This window comes from Anomaloglossus baeobatrachus, chromosome 5, assembly GCF_048569485.1.
Source record: "Anomaloglossus baeobatrachus isolate aAnoBae1 chromosome 5, aAnoBae1.hap1, whole genome shotgun sequence".
NCBI classification, from domain to species: domain Eukaryota; kingdom Metazoa; phylum Chordata; class Amphibia; order Anura; family Aromobatidae; genus Anomaloglossus; species Anomaloglossus baeobatrachus.
The window spans coordinates 349,080,415-349,095,407 of record NC_134357.1 but is presented as its reverse complement, the minus strand read 5'-3'; the positions used below and the strand labels follow the sequence as shown (position 1 = coordinate 349,095,407).

The following is a 14,993-nucleotide window of genomic DNA, read 5'->3' as shown; positions in this document are numbered from 1 at the left end:
GCTACGTGTGCAGGAAGCCGGCACTGGTAGCCTGAGACGCTAGTAACCAAGGTAAATATCGGGTAACCAAGCAAAGGGCTTCGCTTGGTTACTCGATATTTACCTTGGTTACAGCTTACCGCAGGCTGCCAGAAGCCGGCTCCTGCTCCCTGCACATTCAGTTCGTTGCTCTCTCGCTGTCAAACACAGCGATGTGTGCTTCACAGCGGGAGAGCAACGTCCAAAAAACGAAGCAGCACTGTGTGTAACGAGCAGCGATTTCACAGCAGGGGCCAGGTCGCTGCTCAGTGTCCCACACAGCAAGATCGCTAATGAGGTCACTGGTGCGTCACAAAAACCGGGACTCAGCGGCGATATCGCTATGTGAGAAGTACCCCTTACACAAAAGCGGGCAAACATTACAGACCCTTGTCTTAAAGGAGAGAGATTGTCTATAATAACAACTTAACAAATACACGGCACAAGTACTGCATACCTTTAGGGCCATAAATCTTATGTGCACTTATGCTCATTAGGTCAATCTTCATTTGATTCACATTCATTGGTATCTTGCCTACAGCCTGTGCAGCGTCTGTATGAAAGAAGACTTTTCTGGAGTTGCAAAGATAACCTGAAGACAAAAGAAGAAGCAGTCACTGAGATTTCAGAATTAGGTCAAATAATTAGTTTAGAGAATGCCATCTCCACTACAGTGCAGATAGAGACCAGCTACATATAAGATGAGATGCTGAGCACTATTTATGTACATACAGTACAATACTAATAAAGCCCATAGTAAGAAAAAAATATAAAAATGATCCGCAAAACTTTTCTTTAACTTTCAAAGTTAAGAAGGCATCATCTGCAGAAGAGGACACTATAAGAGTGTATGTAGCTGCACAGACCAATATAACAGCAGTGTACAAGGACCAAAATACACTGAACACAAATATAAACGTAACACTTGTTTTTGCTCCCATTTTTCATTAACTGAACTGAAAGATCTAAGACTTTTTTCTATGAACTCAAAAGGCCTTGTTCTTAAAAATATTGTTCACAAATGTGTCTAAATCTGTTAATGAGCATTTCTCCTTTGCCGAGACAACCCATTCACCTCACAGGTGCGGCATATCAAGATGCTGATTAGACAGCATGATTATTACACAGGTGTGCCTCAGGCTGGCCACAATAAAAGGCCATGCTGAAATGTGCAGTTTTACAGTATTGGAGGGTGGGGCAGAAGACCTGTCAGTATCTGGTGTGACCACCATTTGCCTCACACAGTGCAACACATCTCCTTCACATAGAGTTGTTCAGGTTGATTGTGGCCTGTGGAATGTTGGTCCTTCCTGTTCAATAGCTGTGAAAAGTCGCTGGATATTGGGAGGAACTTGAACACAATGTCGTGTATGCCAATCCAGAGCATCCTAAACATGCTCAATGGGTGATCTGTCCGGTGAGTATGCTGGCCATGCAAGAACTGGGATGTTTTCAGCTTCCAACAATTGTGTATTATTATTATTATTATTTATTTATTGAGCACCATTAATTCCATGGTGCTGTACATGAGAAGGGGTTACATACAGAATACATATACAAGTTACAATAAGACTAGTACAGAGGGAAGAGGGCCCTACCCTTGCGGGTTTACATTCTATAGGATTATGGGGAGAAGACAGTAGGTGGGGTGTAGATTGGGCGGCAGCTCCGCGCGGTGGTCGGGCGGCAGCTCCGCGCGGTGGTCGGGCGGCAGCTCCGCGCGGTGGTCGGGCGGCAGCTCCGCGCGGTGGTCGGGCGGCAGCTCCGCGCGGTGGTCGGGCGGCAGCTCCGCGCGGTGGTCGGGCGGCAGCTCCGCGCGGTGGTCGGGCGGCAGCTCCGCGCGGTGGTCGGGCGGCAGCTCCGCGCGGTGGTCGGGCGGCAGCTCCGCGCGGTGGTCGGGCGGCAGCTCCGCGCGGTGGTCGGGCGGCAGCTCCGCGCGGTGGTCGGGCGGCAGCTCCGCGCGGTGGTCGGGCGGCAGCTCCGCGCGGTGGTCGGGCGGCAGCTCCGCGCGGTACAGATCCATGCAACATGGGGTTGTGTATTATGCTGCAACATGAGGTGGTGGTTGTGGATGAATGGCACAACAATGGGCCTCAGGAATTCGTCCCTAAATCACTGTCCATATAAAATGGCAATTAAGAAAATGCTCTCGTATGTGTTGTACATAACATACGCCTGTCCATACCCTATCCCATAGCCACCATGGGCCACTAGATTCAAAATATTGACATCAGCAAACCGCTCAATCACACAATACAAAGCCATACACACAGTCTGCCATGTGCTCAGTATACCTACATAGGTTAACATAGCAAAAACTCCATGGGGCCTGGCCTGAAGACCAGAACAGGGCTAATCATGACAAGCTTGTGCTGTGACAAAAAATTGGTCATTGTTGCCATTCAGTCATCACTACAGAATGCTGAAATTTACCTATGTCAGCTATAGGTTGCTTCACTCCAATTTCATTGTTCACAGCCATGACAGACACCAGGCTCGTGTCTGGCCGAATGGCTTCTTCTAGAACCTAAAGAAAATCATCATGTTTACTCCAAATGGAGAATCCAATTTCTAATTATAAAGCAAAAAAGAAAAAAAAGTGAATGACAAATCACCTTTAAATCCAACAGCCCATTCTTCTGCACAGGAAGGTAAGATACTTGGAAACCTTCAGCTTCTAACGAGCGGCACGAATCCAGGACGCACTTGTGTTCAGTCTGAGTGGTGATTATGTGTCTTTTGCGAGACTTGTAAAATCTGGCAACACCCTTAAAATCACAGACAAAAAAAAAGCCCAGTTAAAAAAAACAAAGACAAAATAAATGCACCTTTAAGGGAATCTGTCACCAAGTTTCCCAAATATAATCTAAAGCCTCCGCATTTAACGTCTCATTAACCGCAGTTCAGCAACACATATATAAGCCTCCAACTCACTCTGCATATCCAAAAAAAACCCTTATAATTCCAATATACAACATGGCCCGGTTTGCTGGTCTTACTTGGGACCTCAAACTCCAATTGCCTTGCTTGATATGGATGACGGAAAACAACGCCGCCAATCTCGTTCCTGTGCAGTTGAAGCACAGATCTGTGCAAGCTGAGGGCAGAACAAAGTACTGTATTGTAATGATCATGCGCCGACGTTACCTCTGTCCTCTCTCGGCTCATGAACACTACAAGACTTTGCACTGTCCTCAGCTTGCACAGATCTGTGCTTCAACAGCGCAGGATCGAGATCGGTGGTGATGTAAAAATCATGTAGGACATACCATCCTAATTACTCAAGGCAGGAGGAACGCGGGAATATAGGAGGCTCCAAACAAGACCAGGTACACCTATCGGCGGTTTTTGACCTTTCTTCGTGCCTGCGCATTACAGTACTTTGCTTAGCACTCAGACGGCCAAATTAAAATGCGCACGCGCAGGAGCACAATGGAGGTCTCTCTGTGAATGACGCAGGACGCGTCATGCACATGGGGCTGGGCAGGAGGACGGTGATCCCATAAGATGAAGGAGGCGTCGGACCGAGAGCAGCAACACCCATCGGACAGGACCGCCCCCTATATGAGTATTATAAAGGTGTATTTAACGTTATACAGAGAAGTCTGGGCTCTTATATACAGTATTCTGGAATACTATATATAAGGGCTCACTGGTGGGGCCGCAGCTCATATGGGAAAAACCCTGTGACAGGTTCCCTTTAAATCTAATCTAGTTTTAAAAGATATACCTAAGTGCAATGCAATTTCTACTTGCAATCACATAGCCATTACTCCCCCAATTGTAAATATGGATCATCCTTCATTTCAAATAAAATAATTACCTTGAGAGCCAGATTGTTAGATTCTGTTGCACCACTTGTGAAAATTATCTCTCTGGGGTCTGCTCCGATCAAGGAGGCCACTTGCTGCACAAGAAATAAGATTTCATTTTATACATTTATAAATTGCGATACAGGAAATGACTAAATAACTGCAAAATATAATGTGGCAGATTTACTAATTCTGTCTAATATATATATTATAAAAATATATCTAGTAAAAAATGTTAGTCTATGTGCTTTGTTTTTTTCCTCCCCTTTTACCAAGTGCCATAACTTTAGTAATTTTTCTTCCACATAGCAAAGTTGCAACTCCACCAATGTTCCTTGGGTTTCGTTTTAACGACACTGGTGTTTTAAAAATACCTGGTGATACGATTTTACAAGTCAGTACAACTATGGTGATAAGAAAATAAACATTTTTACTTTGGCATTAGTTAAAAAAATTAAAAACCTTGTTAAAAAGAAAATAAATTGTTCATATTGTGAGACCCATAACTTATATTTTATCCACAGAGCTGTGTGGCTTGTATTTTTGCATAATAAACTGTTGTTTATTGATACCACTTTGAGTATGAGATTTTAATTGCTTTATTGTATTTAATTATTATTATTATTATTCATAATAATGCCAAATCTGTCATTTTTATTTTTTTTCTCCATTTTAGGGGTGTGAGAAATTCCATACCTACATCTGACCGGGAGTGACCTATGGAGCCTCGTTCTCAGAACGAGGCTCCAAAGCATTCGATGGACCTCATGGGACATTAAACCATTTGATTAGGTCGGAATTGTGAGCATATTTTTCTAACTTAATAAGTTGGTGAACGAGGGCGTGTGGGGGGAGTCTTTATTGAAATATACTATTTTTTCCAGTGTGTAACACTTATCGGGTTAGTAATGGGGATGTCTGATAGATGCCTCTCCATTACTTACCCCCATTTTGCTTCCTTTTTCAGCCCCATAGCCCTTACTACGACCATTTTGCAGCACCAAAGTTTAGGGCACTATTAACTTATATGGGGTCGGGGGTCACATTTGCATCAAGTCTTTAAATAATTTAGGTGAGATTTACCGTATTTTTCGCTTTAGAGGACGCACCTGATTATAAGACGCAAATTTGGTGAAGGAATAGAAATTTTTTTAATAAATGGGGTCCGTCTTATAATGCCAGTGTCTGTCTAACAAATAATATAGGGTATACAGTTAGGTCCAGAAATATTTGGACAGTGACACAATTTTCGCGAGTTGGGCTCTGCATGCCACCACATTGGATTTGAAATGAAATCTCTACAACAGAATTCAAGTGCAGATTATAACGTTTAATTTGAAGGTTTGAACAAAAATATCTGATAGAAATTGTAGGAATTGTACACATTTCTTTACAAACACTCCACATTTTAGGAGGTCAAAAGTAATTGGACAAATAAACCAAACCCAAAACAAAATATTTTTATTTTCAATATTTTGTTGCGAATCCTTTGGAGGCAATCACTGCCTTAAGTCTGGAACCCATGGACATCACCAAACGCTGGGTTTCCTCCTTCTTAATGCTTTGCCAGGCCTTTACAGCCGCAGCCTTCAGGTCTTGCTTGTTTGTGGGTCTTTCCGTCTTACGTCTTGATTTGAGCAAGTGAAATACATGCTCAATTGGGTTAAGATCTGGTGATTGACTTGGCCATTGCAGAAGGTTCCACTTTTTTGCACTCATGAACTCCTGGGTAGCTTTGGCTGTATGCTTGGGGTCATTGTCCATCTGTACTATGAAGCGCCGTCCGATCAACTTTGCGGCATTTGGCTGAATCTGGGCTGAAAGTATATCCCGGTACACTTCAGAATTCATCCGGCTACTCTCGTCTGCTGTTATGTCATCAATAAACACAAGTGACCCAGTGCCATTGAAAGCCATGCATGCCCATGCCATCACGTTGCCTCCACCATGTTTTACAGAGGATGTGGTGTGCCTTGGATCATGTGCCGTTCCCTTTCTTCTCCAAACTTTTTTCTTCCCATCATTCTGGTACAGGTTGATCTTTGTCTCATCTGTCCATAGAATACTTTTCCAGAACTGAGCTGGCTTCATGAGGTGTTTTTCAGCAAATTTAACTCTGGCCTGTCTATTTTTGGAATTGATGAATGGTTTGCATCTAGATGTGAACCCTTTGTATTTACTTTCATGGAGTCTTCTCTTTACTGTTGACTTAGAGACAGATACACCTACTTCACTGAGTGTGTTCTGGACTTCAGTTGATGTTGTGAACGGGTTCTTCTTCACAAAAGAAAGTATGCGGCGATCATCCACCACTGTTGTCATCCGTGGACGCCCAGACCTTTTTGAGTTCCCAAGCTCACCAGTCAATTCCTTTTTTCTCAGAATGTACCCGACTGTTGATTTTGCTACTCCAAGCATGTCTGCTATCTCTCTGATGGATTTTTTCTTTTTTTCAGCCTCAGGATGTTCTGCTTCACCTCAATTGAGAGTTCCTTAGACCGCATGTTGTCTGGTCACAGCAACAGCTTCCAAATGCAAAACCACACACCTGTAATCAACCCCAGACCTTTTAACTACTTCATTGATTACAGATTAACGAGGGAGACGCCTTCAGAGTTAATTGCAGCCCTTAGAGTCCCTTGTCCAATTACTTTTGGTCCCTTGAAAAAGAGGAGGCTATGCATTACAGAGCTATGATTCCTAAACCCTTTCTCTGATTTGGATGTGAAAACTCTCATATTGCAGCTGGGAGTGTGCACTTTCAGCCCATATTATATATATAATTGTATTTCTGAACATGTTTTTGTAAACAGCTAAAATAACAAAACTTGTGTCACTGTCCAAATACTTCTGGACCTGACTGTATTATATATATATATATATATATATATATATATATATATACTAGAAGGTGGCCCGATTCTACGCATCGGGTATTCTAGAATTTACGTATTGTGTAGTTCATGTATGATTTTTGTTATATATATGTGCGGTATGTGCGTATATTTGTGTGTGCAGCGTTGTCTGTGTGTGGGTGTCTGTGTAGGGCAGTTGTTTGTGGTTTCCAGTGTGTGTGTGTGGTGTGTTGTGCAGTGCGCGCGCGCGCGTGTGTGTGTGTTGGGGGGAGGTGTGCACTCTCCATCGTGCTCCATCCCCTATGCTGCGCACCCCCCATCGTGCTACATCTCCCATCCTGCGCACTCCCAAACGTGCTCCATCCGCCATACTGCGCACTCCCAAACGTGCTCCATCCGCCATGCTGCGCACTCCCCATCGTGCTCCATTCCCTATGCTGCGCACTCCCCATCGTGCTCCATCCGCCACGCTGCGCACTCCCCATCGTGCTCCATCTCCTATGCTGCGCACTCCTAAACGTGCTCCATCCGCCATGCTGCGCACTCCCAAATGTGCTCCATCCACCATGCTGCGCACTCCCAAACGTGCTCCATCCGCCATACTCCACACTCCCCATCGTGCTCCATGCCCCATGCAGCGCACTCCCCATCATGCTCTATCCCCTATGCTGCGCACCCCCCATCGTGCTCCATCATCCATGCTGCGCACTCCCAAACGTGCTCCATCCGCCATGCCGCGCACTCCCAAACGTGCTCCATCCGCCATGCTGCGCACTTCCAAACGTGCTCCATCCGCCATGCTGGGCACTCCCCATCGTGCTCCATCCCCCATGCAGTGCACTCCCTATCGTGCTCCATCCCCTATGCTGCGCACCCCCCATCGTGCTCCATCTCCCATGCTGCGCACTCTCAAACGTGCTCCATCCGCCATGCTGCGCACTCCCAAACGTGGTCCATCCGCCATGCTGCGCACTCCCAAACATGCTCCATCCGCCATACTCCGCACTCGCCATCGTGCTGCATCCGCCATGCTGCGCACTCCCAAACGTGCTCCATCCGCCATGCTGCGCACTCCCAAACGTGCTCCATCCGCCATGCTGCGCACTCCCAAACGTACTCCATCCGCCATGCTGCGCACTCCCAAACGTGCTCCATCCGCCATGCTGCGCATTACCAAACGTGCTCCATCCGCCATGCTGCGCCAGCATCAGCCTCTCTACCCGCATCATCAGCCTCTCTGCCCGCAGCATCAGCCTCTCTCCTCCCAGCATCAGCGTCTCTGTCTCTAGCATCAGGCTCTTTCCTTCCAGCCTCCCTCAGCATCAGCCTCCCTTTCCCAGCCTTCCCAAGGATCAGCCTCTCTCTTCCCAGCCTCCTTCCTCCCAGCCTCCCTCTCCCAGCCTCCCTCAGCATCAGCCTTCCTCTCCCAGTCTCCCCCAGCATCAGCCTCCCAAAGCATCAGCCTCCACCAGCATCAGCCTCTGTTCTTCCAGCCTCCTCCAGCATCAGCTTCCCTAAGCATCAGCCTCCCTCGTCCCAGCCTCCCTCAGCATCAGCCTCTCTCCTTCCAGCCTCCCTCAGCATCAGCCTCCTCTCCCCAGCCTTCCCTAGGATCAGCCTCTCTCCTCCCAGCCTCCTTCTTCCCAGCCTTCCCATCCCAGCCTCCTTCAGCATCAGCATTTCCCTCTTCCCCATGATCAGCCTCTCTGCTCCCAGCCTTCTCCAGCACGCCCTGCTCCTCTGCCGACACTCACACACCCGATCGCATGCACTCACACACACACCCGATCGCATCCACTCACACACACACCCGATCGCATTCACTCACACACACACCCGATCGCATCCACTCACACACACACCCGATCGCATCCACTCACACACACACCCGATCGCATCCACTCACACACACACCCGATCGCATCCACTCACACACACCCGATCGCATCCACTCACACACACCCGATCGCATCCACTCACACACACCCGATCGCATCCACTCACACACACCCGATCGCATCCACTCACACACACAGACACTGACGATATCGCACTTACGCGCTCATACTCACAACATCCGGGGATATCACATGCTTCTGGCCATGTGATCCTCCGTCAGGTCCTGGAAGATCACAACAGCACAGTATCGCCGCCGAGAAGCAAGCGATATCCCAGGATGTCGTGAGTATGTGGATGCGATGTGAGGTGTGTGTGAGGTGTGTATGAGAGTGAGTGTGAGTGTGATCTGATGTGTGTGTATGTTTGTGTGTGTGCGTGTGGACCTTCCGGCGCAGCAGGACCTTGATGGGCTTGTAACCATGCGAGCATGGTTACCAACGTATCCACACCACTCCCACCACTGCCGTGGGAGCGGGGGCCGGGGGAGGGGGAGGGAGTACAGTACTCACCTCCGTGACAGCGCTTGTAACCATGCGAGTATCCACACCACCCCTTTGGGAGCGGGGGCCGGGGGGGGGGGGGGGGGGTTGGGGGGGGATAGGGAGTACCGTACTCACCTCCGTGACAGCCGTGTCAGTTAGAGAAATGCGCGGGGGGAGGGAGGGGGTGGGGCCAGAGCTAACGTGCATTGCGTGAGGGGGGCGGGGCGTGGCGTGGCTGAATTGCCAATGCCTGCAGGGTGCCGGGGCGAGAGGCCAATCTGTGGGGGGGGCGGAGCCTGGGCGAGCGGCTGGCCAATCCGTGTGGGGGCGCAGCCTGGGCGAGCGGCCAATCCGTGTGGGGGGGCGGGGCCATGGCGAGCCCAGCGGCCAATCAGCTTTGTGTCACCGTAAGGACACAATTTTGGAGCATGACAGACAGACAGACAGACAGACAGACAGACAGACAGACAGACAGACAGACAGAATAAGGCAATTATATATATAGATATATATATATATATATATATATATATATATATATATATATATATATATATATATATATACACCCCCCCTCCAGTATATTCGGATTATAAGACGCACCCCCTACTTTCCCCCAAAATTTGGGGGAACAAAAGTGCGTCTTATAAAGCGAAAAATACGGTAATTAAAAGTCCAGCCAAAAATCGGGCATCCATAAGTCCGCTCTTCCCTACTAGTTACGACACTGTATATATTGCATACTACAATGTTATTGCAGTTCTCCTTCGGATGGGCTCATCCCTTGTGGTGCCAGGTAGTTTTATTACCATATGAGCTGAAGTAGACATGTGCAACCTCTGCTCCATTCATTACCTAAGTGGCTGCTGGATTTTTATAGCAGCCCCACAAGAATGAATCAAGCGGTGGTCGGCCATCTGACCTGCTACTCCATTTTGTAACGGAAATAAAAAGTGCCCCATTGAGAGAAAAGTTCTGCATTCTACTGATCGGTAAGGGTACCAGCGGTTGGACTACCACTGATCAATAAGTTAATCTGTCCTATATCTGGTTTTCACTGGACATCCCCTTAAGGTTCTTTAACATAGTTGTCTTCTCTGGTAATTATAAATTTGGGGGAGAGACTCAAATTGATTTTTTGGTGAGTTTAGATTGGAAGTTTGGTTATGCTTTTCTTTAGTGCTCGTGTTCAAGCATAAAGAAGTCTTGTAGTCTGTGTAGACTTAAGAGATAGGTGGCTCTCTTCAAAACAGGTGGGAAAAAAGGGGTGCTGAAGTAGGATTCCACTCCAATAGTAAATCTTGAAACATAGTTATTGTGCGGCATAACAGTGGTGCCAAGTTCTTTTGAATATTCGTAGTCTGTGTAGATCAGCTCACATTCCCTTCAATAGTAGCGGAGATGCAGTACCCAAGAACTGCCACTACACAGTAGATGTAGTGGATAATCCCTTTAAATTTCTGGAAATCAAGCAGTTTTCCTGCAGGCATGACTTAACAAAACTGAATCAGATTCTATTACTTTACCAGCTGTAGCAAATACCTCTCTTGCTTTTTCCATCGCCTTCTCGCTCTCCCACCCATACTCATGAGTTCTTGAGTGAGGGTTTCCATAATAATTCACCAAATAAGGCAACATACGGTCTAGTACTCTGGGATCCTATAGCAGAAAGTATGATATAATACATAAGACTGAAGCGTCCTTCTGTTAAGACCATGGTAGAATATAAATAATATAATAAACAGCCACTAATAATATCTGATATTTACTGTAATCACCTCCCCCAATTGTTTCCTAAACTTGCTTCACAGTTCGCCAAATCTGAATATTTGGGCAAATTGCCTGTTATGACGGCTTATTGTGCTGACCGTACAGCTGACAGAAAGATCACACCTTGTGGAAGAAATACAACATGGAGAGCTCAGGATCTGGCGTAGACACAAGTAGCAGAGGGTCATAAAATACAAAATAAGGACCCCTTGCTAGTCAATACCCCATAATAGAACAGTCCCTTATGTATCTCTAGCAATTCTCTAATAATGGTATGCCATGAAAGTCATTCTCAGTCCCTTACATGCAGTGTAGCGAACGGTTAGAAGCCACTCTGAAGGTGGCCGTGGACCCCTAACCAACTAGCCCCTGTACAGGGCAACATATATGGTAAGTCCACCCCTGCCTGGCTGCTAACAGAAATGGTATAATAGACTAGGTTTATGCTTTATCTGCTTATTGATTATCAATATTCTATATTTTATTATAGTATGTAGGAACATATGGACACATATATTTTCAACAGAAATATCAAAGAAAAAATAATAACTTTAATATTACAGTCATGAATAGAAAGAGCAAGGATGGGATATCAGCGTGGCAAAACATCTCCATCCAGTGTTCCCCTTTAAATGCCCTCAATACTAAGGTTATGGCTCATGCTGCTCGAGGATTAAATAGCAAAACCCTGCTGACAGATTCCCTTTAAGACTCCTATAACAATATGCATGTGTTGGTGTGACGCCCTGGACCCCAGGGGTCACAGGTATCAACACCTACCACATTACGCACACACCCCCATCCCTTGTGAGGACACATCAGTCACCCGAAAGGGAGACCTGATGCCTCCCTCAGAGCCAGTAGTGCACACCAGGTGGGCGGAGTCAGGCAGAAAGGCACGCCCACCGAGGAGACTACTGTCCTGAGGCAGGAAATACAAACAGTTAACCCTAGAACGCATATCTGGGGCCTCGCAGGCCTGCTAGGTCATTTGTTTTCTATGGAAGATTGAATTGCTTGCGCGTTCTAGGGTTAAGTTCTAGTGGGAGAGTTGACAGGAGGTGTGAGAGAGAGAAGCTGTCAGGGACCCGGGTTGGAGCCTGGGATCCCCGTAACGTCAGGCAGGCAGACGGTGGTGGCCACCTGCAGGAGTACCAGTACAGCAACCGGCGGAACCGTAGGGACCAGGCCAGGGTTGGAGCCCGCTGGCCCTGAACCGGGGAGTCAACCGTTTACTGGAGCACCAGAAACCGGGTACTCAGACCCCGTCCTAGCTTAGAAGGCACTGAGTTTAGGCAAATTAACCGATTGCAGTCTGGACCTCACGGGTTCATCCTCACCCAAAGTCCCGAAAGAAGGCAAAAGCCCACCGATACCGGGTGAGAGCCACCGCCAAGGTCCAAACATCCGACGGGCCAGCGCCTGCGGGCAACCGAGGGCTCCTCCGGCAGCTAAACGCCGGGGAGCGGGCTACCACTGTCCAGGCAGGGGGAGCTGAAAACCACAACAAGAGGTGCAAGGGAAAGGGGCCACCATCAACCTCACAGGGGACACAAGCAGCCGGCTGCAGGACCCGACCATACCCGAACTTTGGTTTACCAGTGACTCTGGGTGTGAATTAATCGTGAGTACACCAGTTCCATCCGGGCACGACACTGCACTGCAGTACGGCACCCTGCACTCCGACAACAACCCGTCGCCCAGTTCCCCACCGGGCCCCGGGACACACCACCCCTACCCACGGAGGGGCTAACATCTAGGCTGCGGCCGCAACACCGATCCCGGACGAGCCCCCACCTTCACTCCAGCCGCAGCGGTGGTGCATCCCGTCACCACGACCCGTGGGTGGCGTCACGACCCGTAGGACAACAACGCGGCCCCCGGCTGCGCGCCTCGTCCCGCACCACCACCACCCCACTGCCTCCCCCTCAACAGAGCAATGTGGCCCCCGGTCCGGAGGCGCTCGTGCCACCGACAACCCGAGCCCGGACCTCGAGCGGCTCGGCCCAAGCAGCAGAGAGCGGCCAGGCCCCTCTCAAGGCGGTACATTGGTTTGTTGGCAGGGCTTAATACAGCTTACCAATGGACTTGTCGCTTGAACATCCATATACAGTGGTCTGAGCTCTGGCTTGTCGGAGAGCTTTTCTTTTTCTTTTTGCCAATCTGTAAGGAAATACAAGTTTTAGACTTAAAATAAGTCTCATGAATTAAAAATTATGACGGAGTTACATGGCTACTGACATCTGTCTGTGTCACTTTATTTAATGGGAGCAGCCTGCACTTAGTGTTCCCCATCTCCTGCAATGTAATGGTTTAAATGGATATCGCAGCACTTTTATGTTGATGACACATACTTCGGGTACATCATCAATATAAGATTGGTGGTGATCTGACACCCATGTGGTCAGCTGGCATGTAAGAAATGTACGGGGTAGAACACAGCACATACTGGACACTGATGGGCACTGCAGAACGACTCATTCATATCAATGCAATCTGATCTGCAGTACCCAGCAGCGGCCACTAATCACCATACACTTGTGCTCTTCTGTCCCCGTACACTGCAGTGACTAGAAATACAATTTTTAGAAAGCCTTTTAATTGCACCCTTAAGACAAATAAAAAATATTTAAGGCCCTGTGCGCACTGGAAAACAGAATTTTCTTAAGAAAATTCCGCAGGGTCTGAAAGATTACAGCACCCGCGTTAAAAAAACGCGGCAAACCGGTTTGCAGCAGTTTTACTGCGGTATTGTTTGCGGTATTGCAGCGGTTTTGCCGCGTGCGGGTTGCTACATGTGTTTTAATGCATTCAATGCAATAAAGCACATTGAAGAAAAAAAAAAAAGGCATTTCCTTCTGAGATAGATAGATAGATAGAAGAATAGATAGAAGAATAGATAGAGTCCCTGTGAGCACACGCTGCATTTCTCCCAAGCGGTAGTGAGTTCACATTACCAGCCGTGGGAAATGCCCTGTGGTTACCTCTCTGCTGTCTCGCTGCGAGGCTGCATTCAGCACTGTGTCAATCGCGGCTGGATGCAAGCATCGCAGGACGTGGATTACGCTGTAGCTGTGTCTTTGGGAGGGGTTAATAAAGGGGTGAAAGAGGAGGCTTTTTTGTGTTTTATTTAAAATATATATGTGTGTTTATTCACTTTACTTACGGATTGATCATGTCAGCTGTCACATAGACGCTGCCATGATCAAGCCTGGACTTAGTGGCGGCGATCCGCCGCCATTAACTCCTTATTACCTGGATTGCCACCGCATCACGGCATCTAGAAGAGCTGGGGACACTCCGGTACTGCCGCATAATGGATGCGACAGTCCCGGGGAAGCTGCGGGCTGATATTCTCAGCTGCGGGAGGGTGGGGGGCATTAACCCTGCCCTCGCCCTCCCCAGCATGAGAATATCGGGCCACCGCTGTGGGTTTACCTCGGCTGGAAGGTAAAAATAAGGCGGAGCCCACGTGTTTTTTCTTTTCTATATGTCCGTTTGCTTTCTATGTGTATTCTATATGTCTGTGTCTGTGTTCTATGTCTGTGATGTCTGTGTGTGTCTGTGATGTGTGTTTATTCTCTGCTCAGCTTCCTCTTCCTGTCATAATGACATCACTTCCCTGCAAACCGCAGGCAGCGATGAACATTACAGCAGGTAAACCGCGAAATACCGGAGGGAATAACGCAGGAAAACACAATGAACCGCACAAAATTTGCTGCCTGCGTTATTCCCTGTGGGATTTCACGATTACATTGCAGTCAATGGAGTGAAATCCTGCAGTGACGTGCGGAAAAGAAGTGACATGTAATTGTTCTTGCAAATTTTTTTTCCCATAGGTTTTGCTGGTGATTCACTGCAGAGATGTTATGAACATTTTCTGCAGCGAAACATGCAGCAAAACCACAGGAAATCCGCGGCAAAAAACGGCAAGTGCGTGCAGGGCCTAAAGGGGTATTCTGGCTTTTTGGAAGGACAGATGCACAATACCTGCCATTCACACAAGTAAGATAGCAAACGTGATGTCTCCAGTCCAGCCCAGGTCAGGATGAAAAATGTAACTTAGCTGTGGTACCCTTTTAACAAGGTTGTCTAGTATGATAACTGTTTTTTTGTTTTGGTTTTTTTTTTTAGAAATCTTTCTATCATGTGCCTCC

General features: G+C 47.6%; 1 protein-coding gene across 1 annotated transcript in view; it reads right to left on the bottom strand.

Annotated features, from left to right (window-relative positions):
* Positions 1–14,993, bottom strand: part of NFS1 (NFS1 cysteine desulfurase) — a 76,098-nt gene that overhangs the window by 55,045 nt on the left and 6,060 nt on the right. Inside the window, exons 2-7 of the mRNA XM_075349898.1 lie at positions 12,917–12,999; positions 10,609–10,725; positions 3,842–3,925; positions 2,634–2,786; positions 2,452–2,545; positions 476–610 (exon numbers count right to left, since the gene is read on the bottom strand). Of these exons, the coding sequence (XP_075206013.1) occupies positions 476–610; positions 2,452–2,545; positions 2,634–2,786; positions 3,842–3,925; positions 10,609–10,725; positions 12,917–12,999 (666 nt within the window). The remainder of the gene's footprint in view (positions 1–475; positions 611–2,451; positions 2,546–2,633; positions 2,787–3,841; positions 3,926–10,608; positions 10,726–12,916; positions 13,000–14,993) is intronic.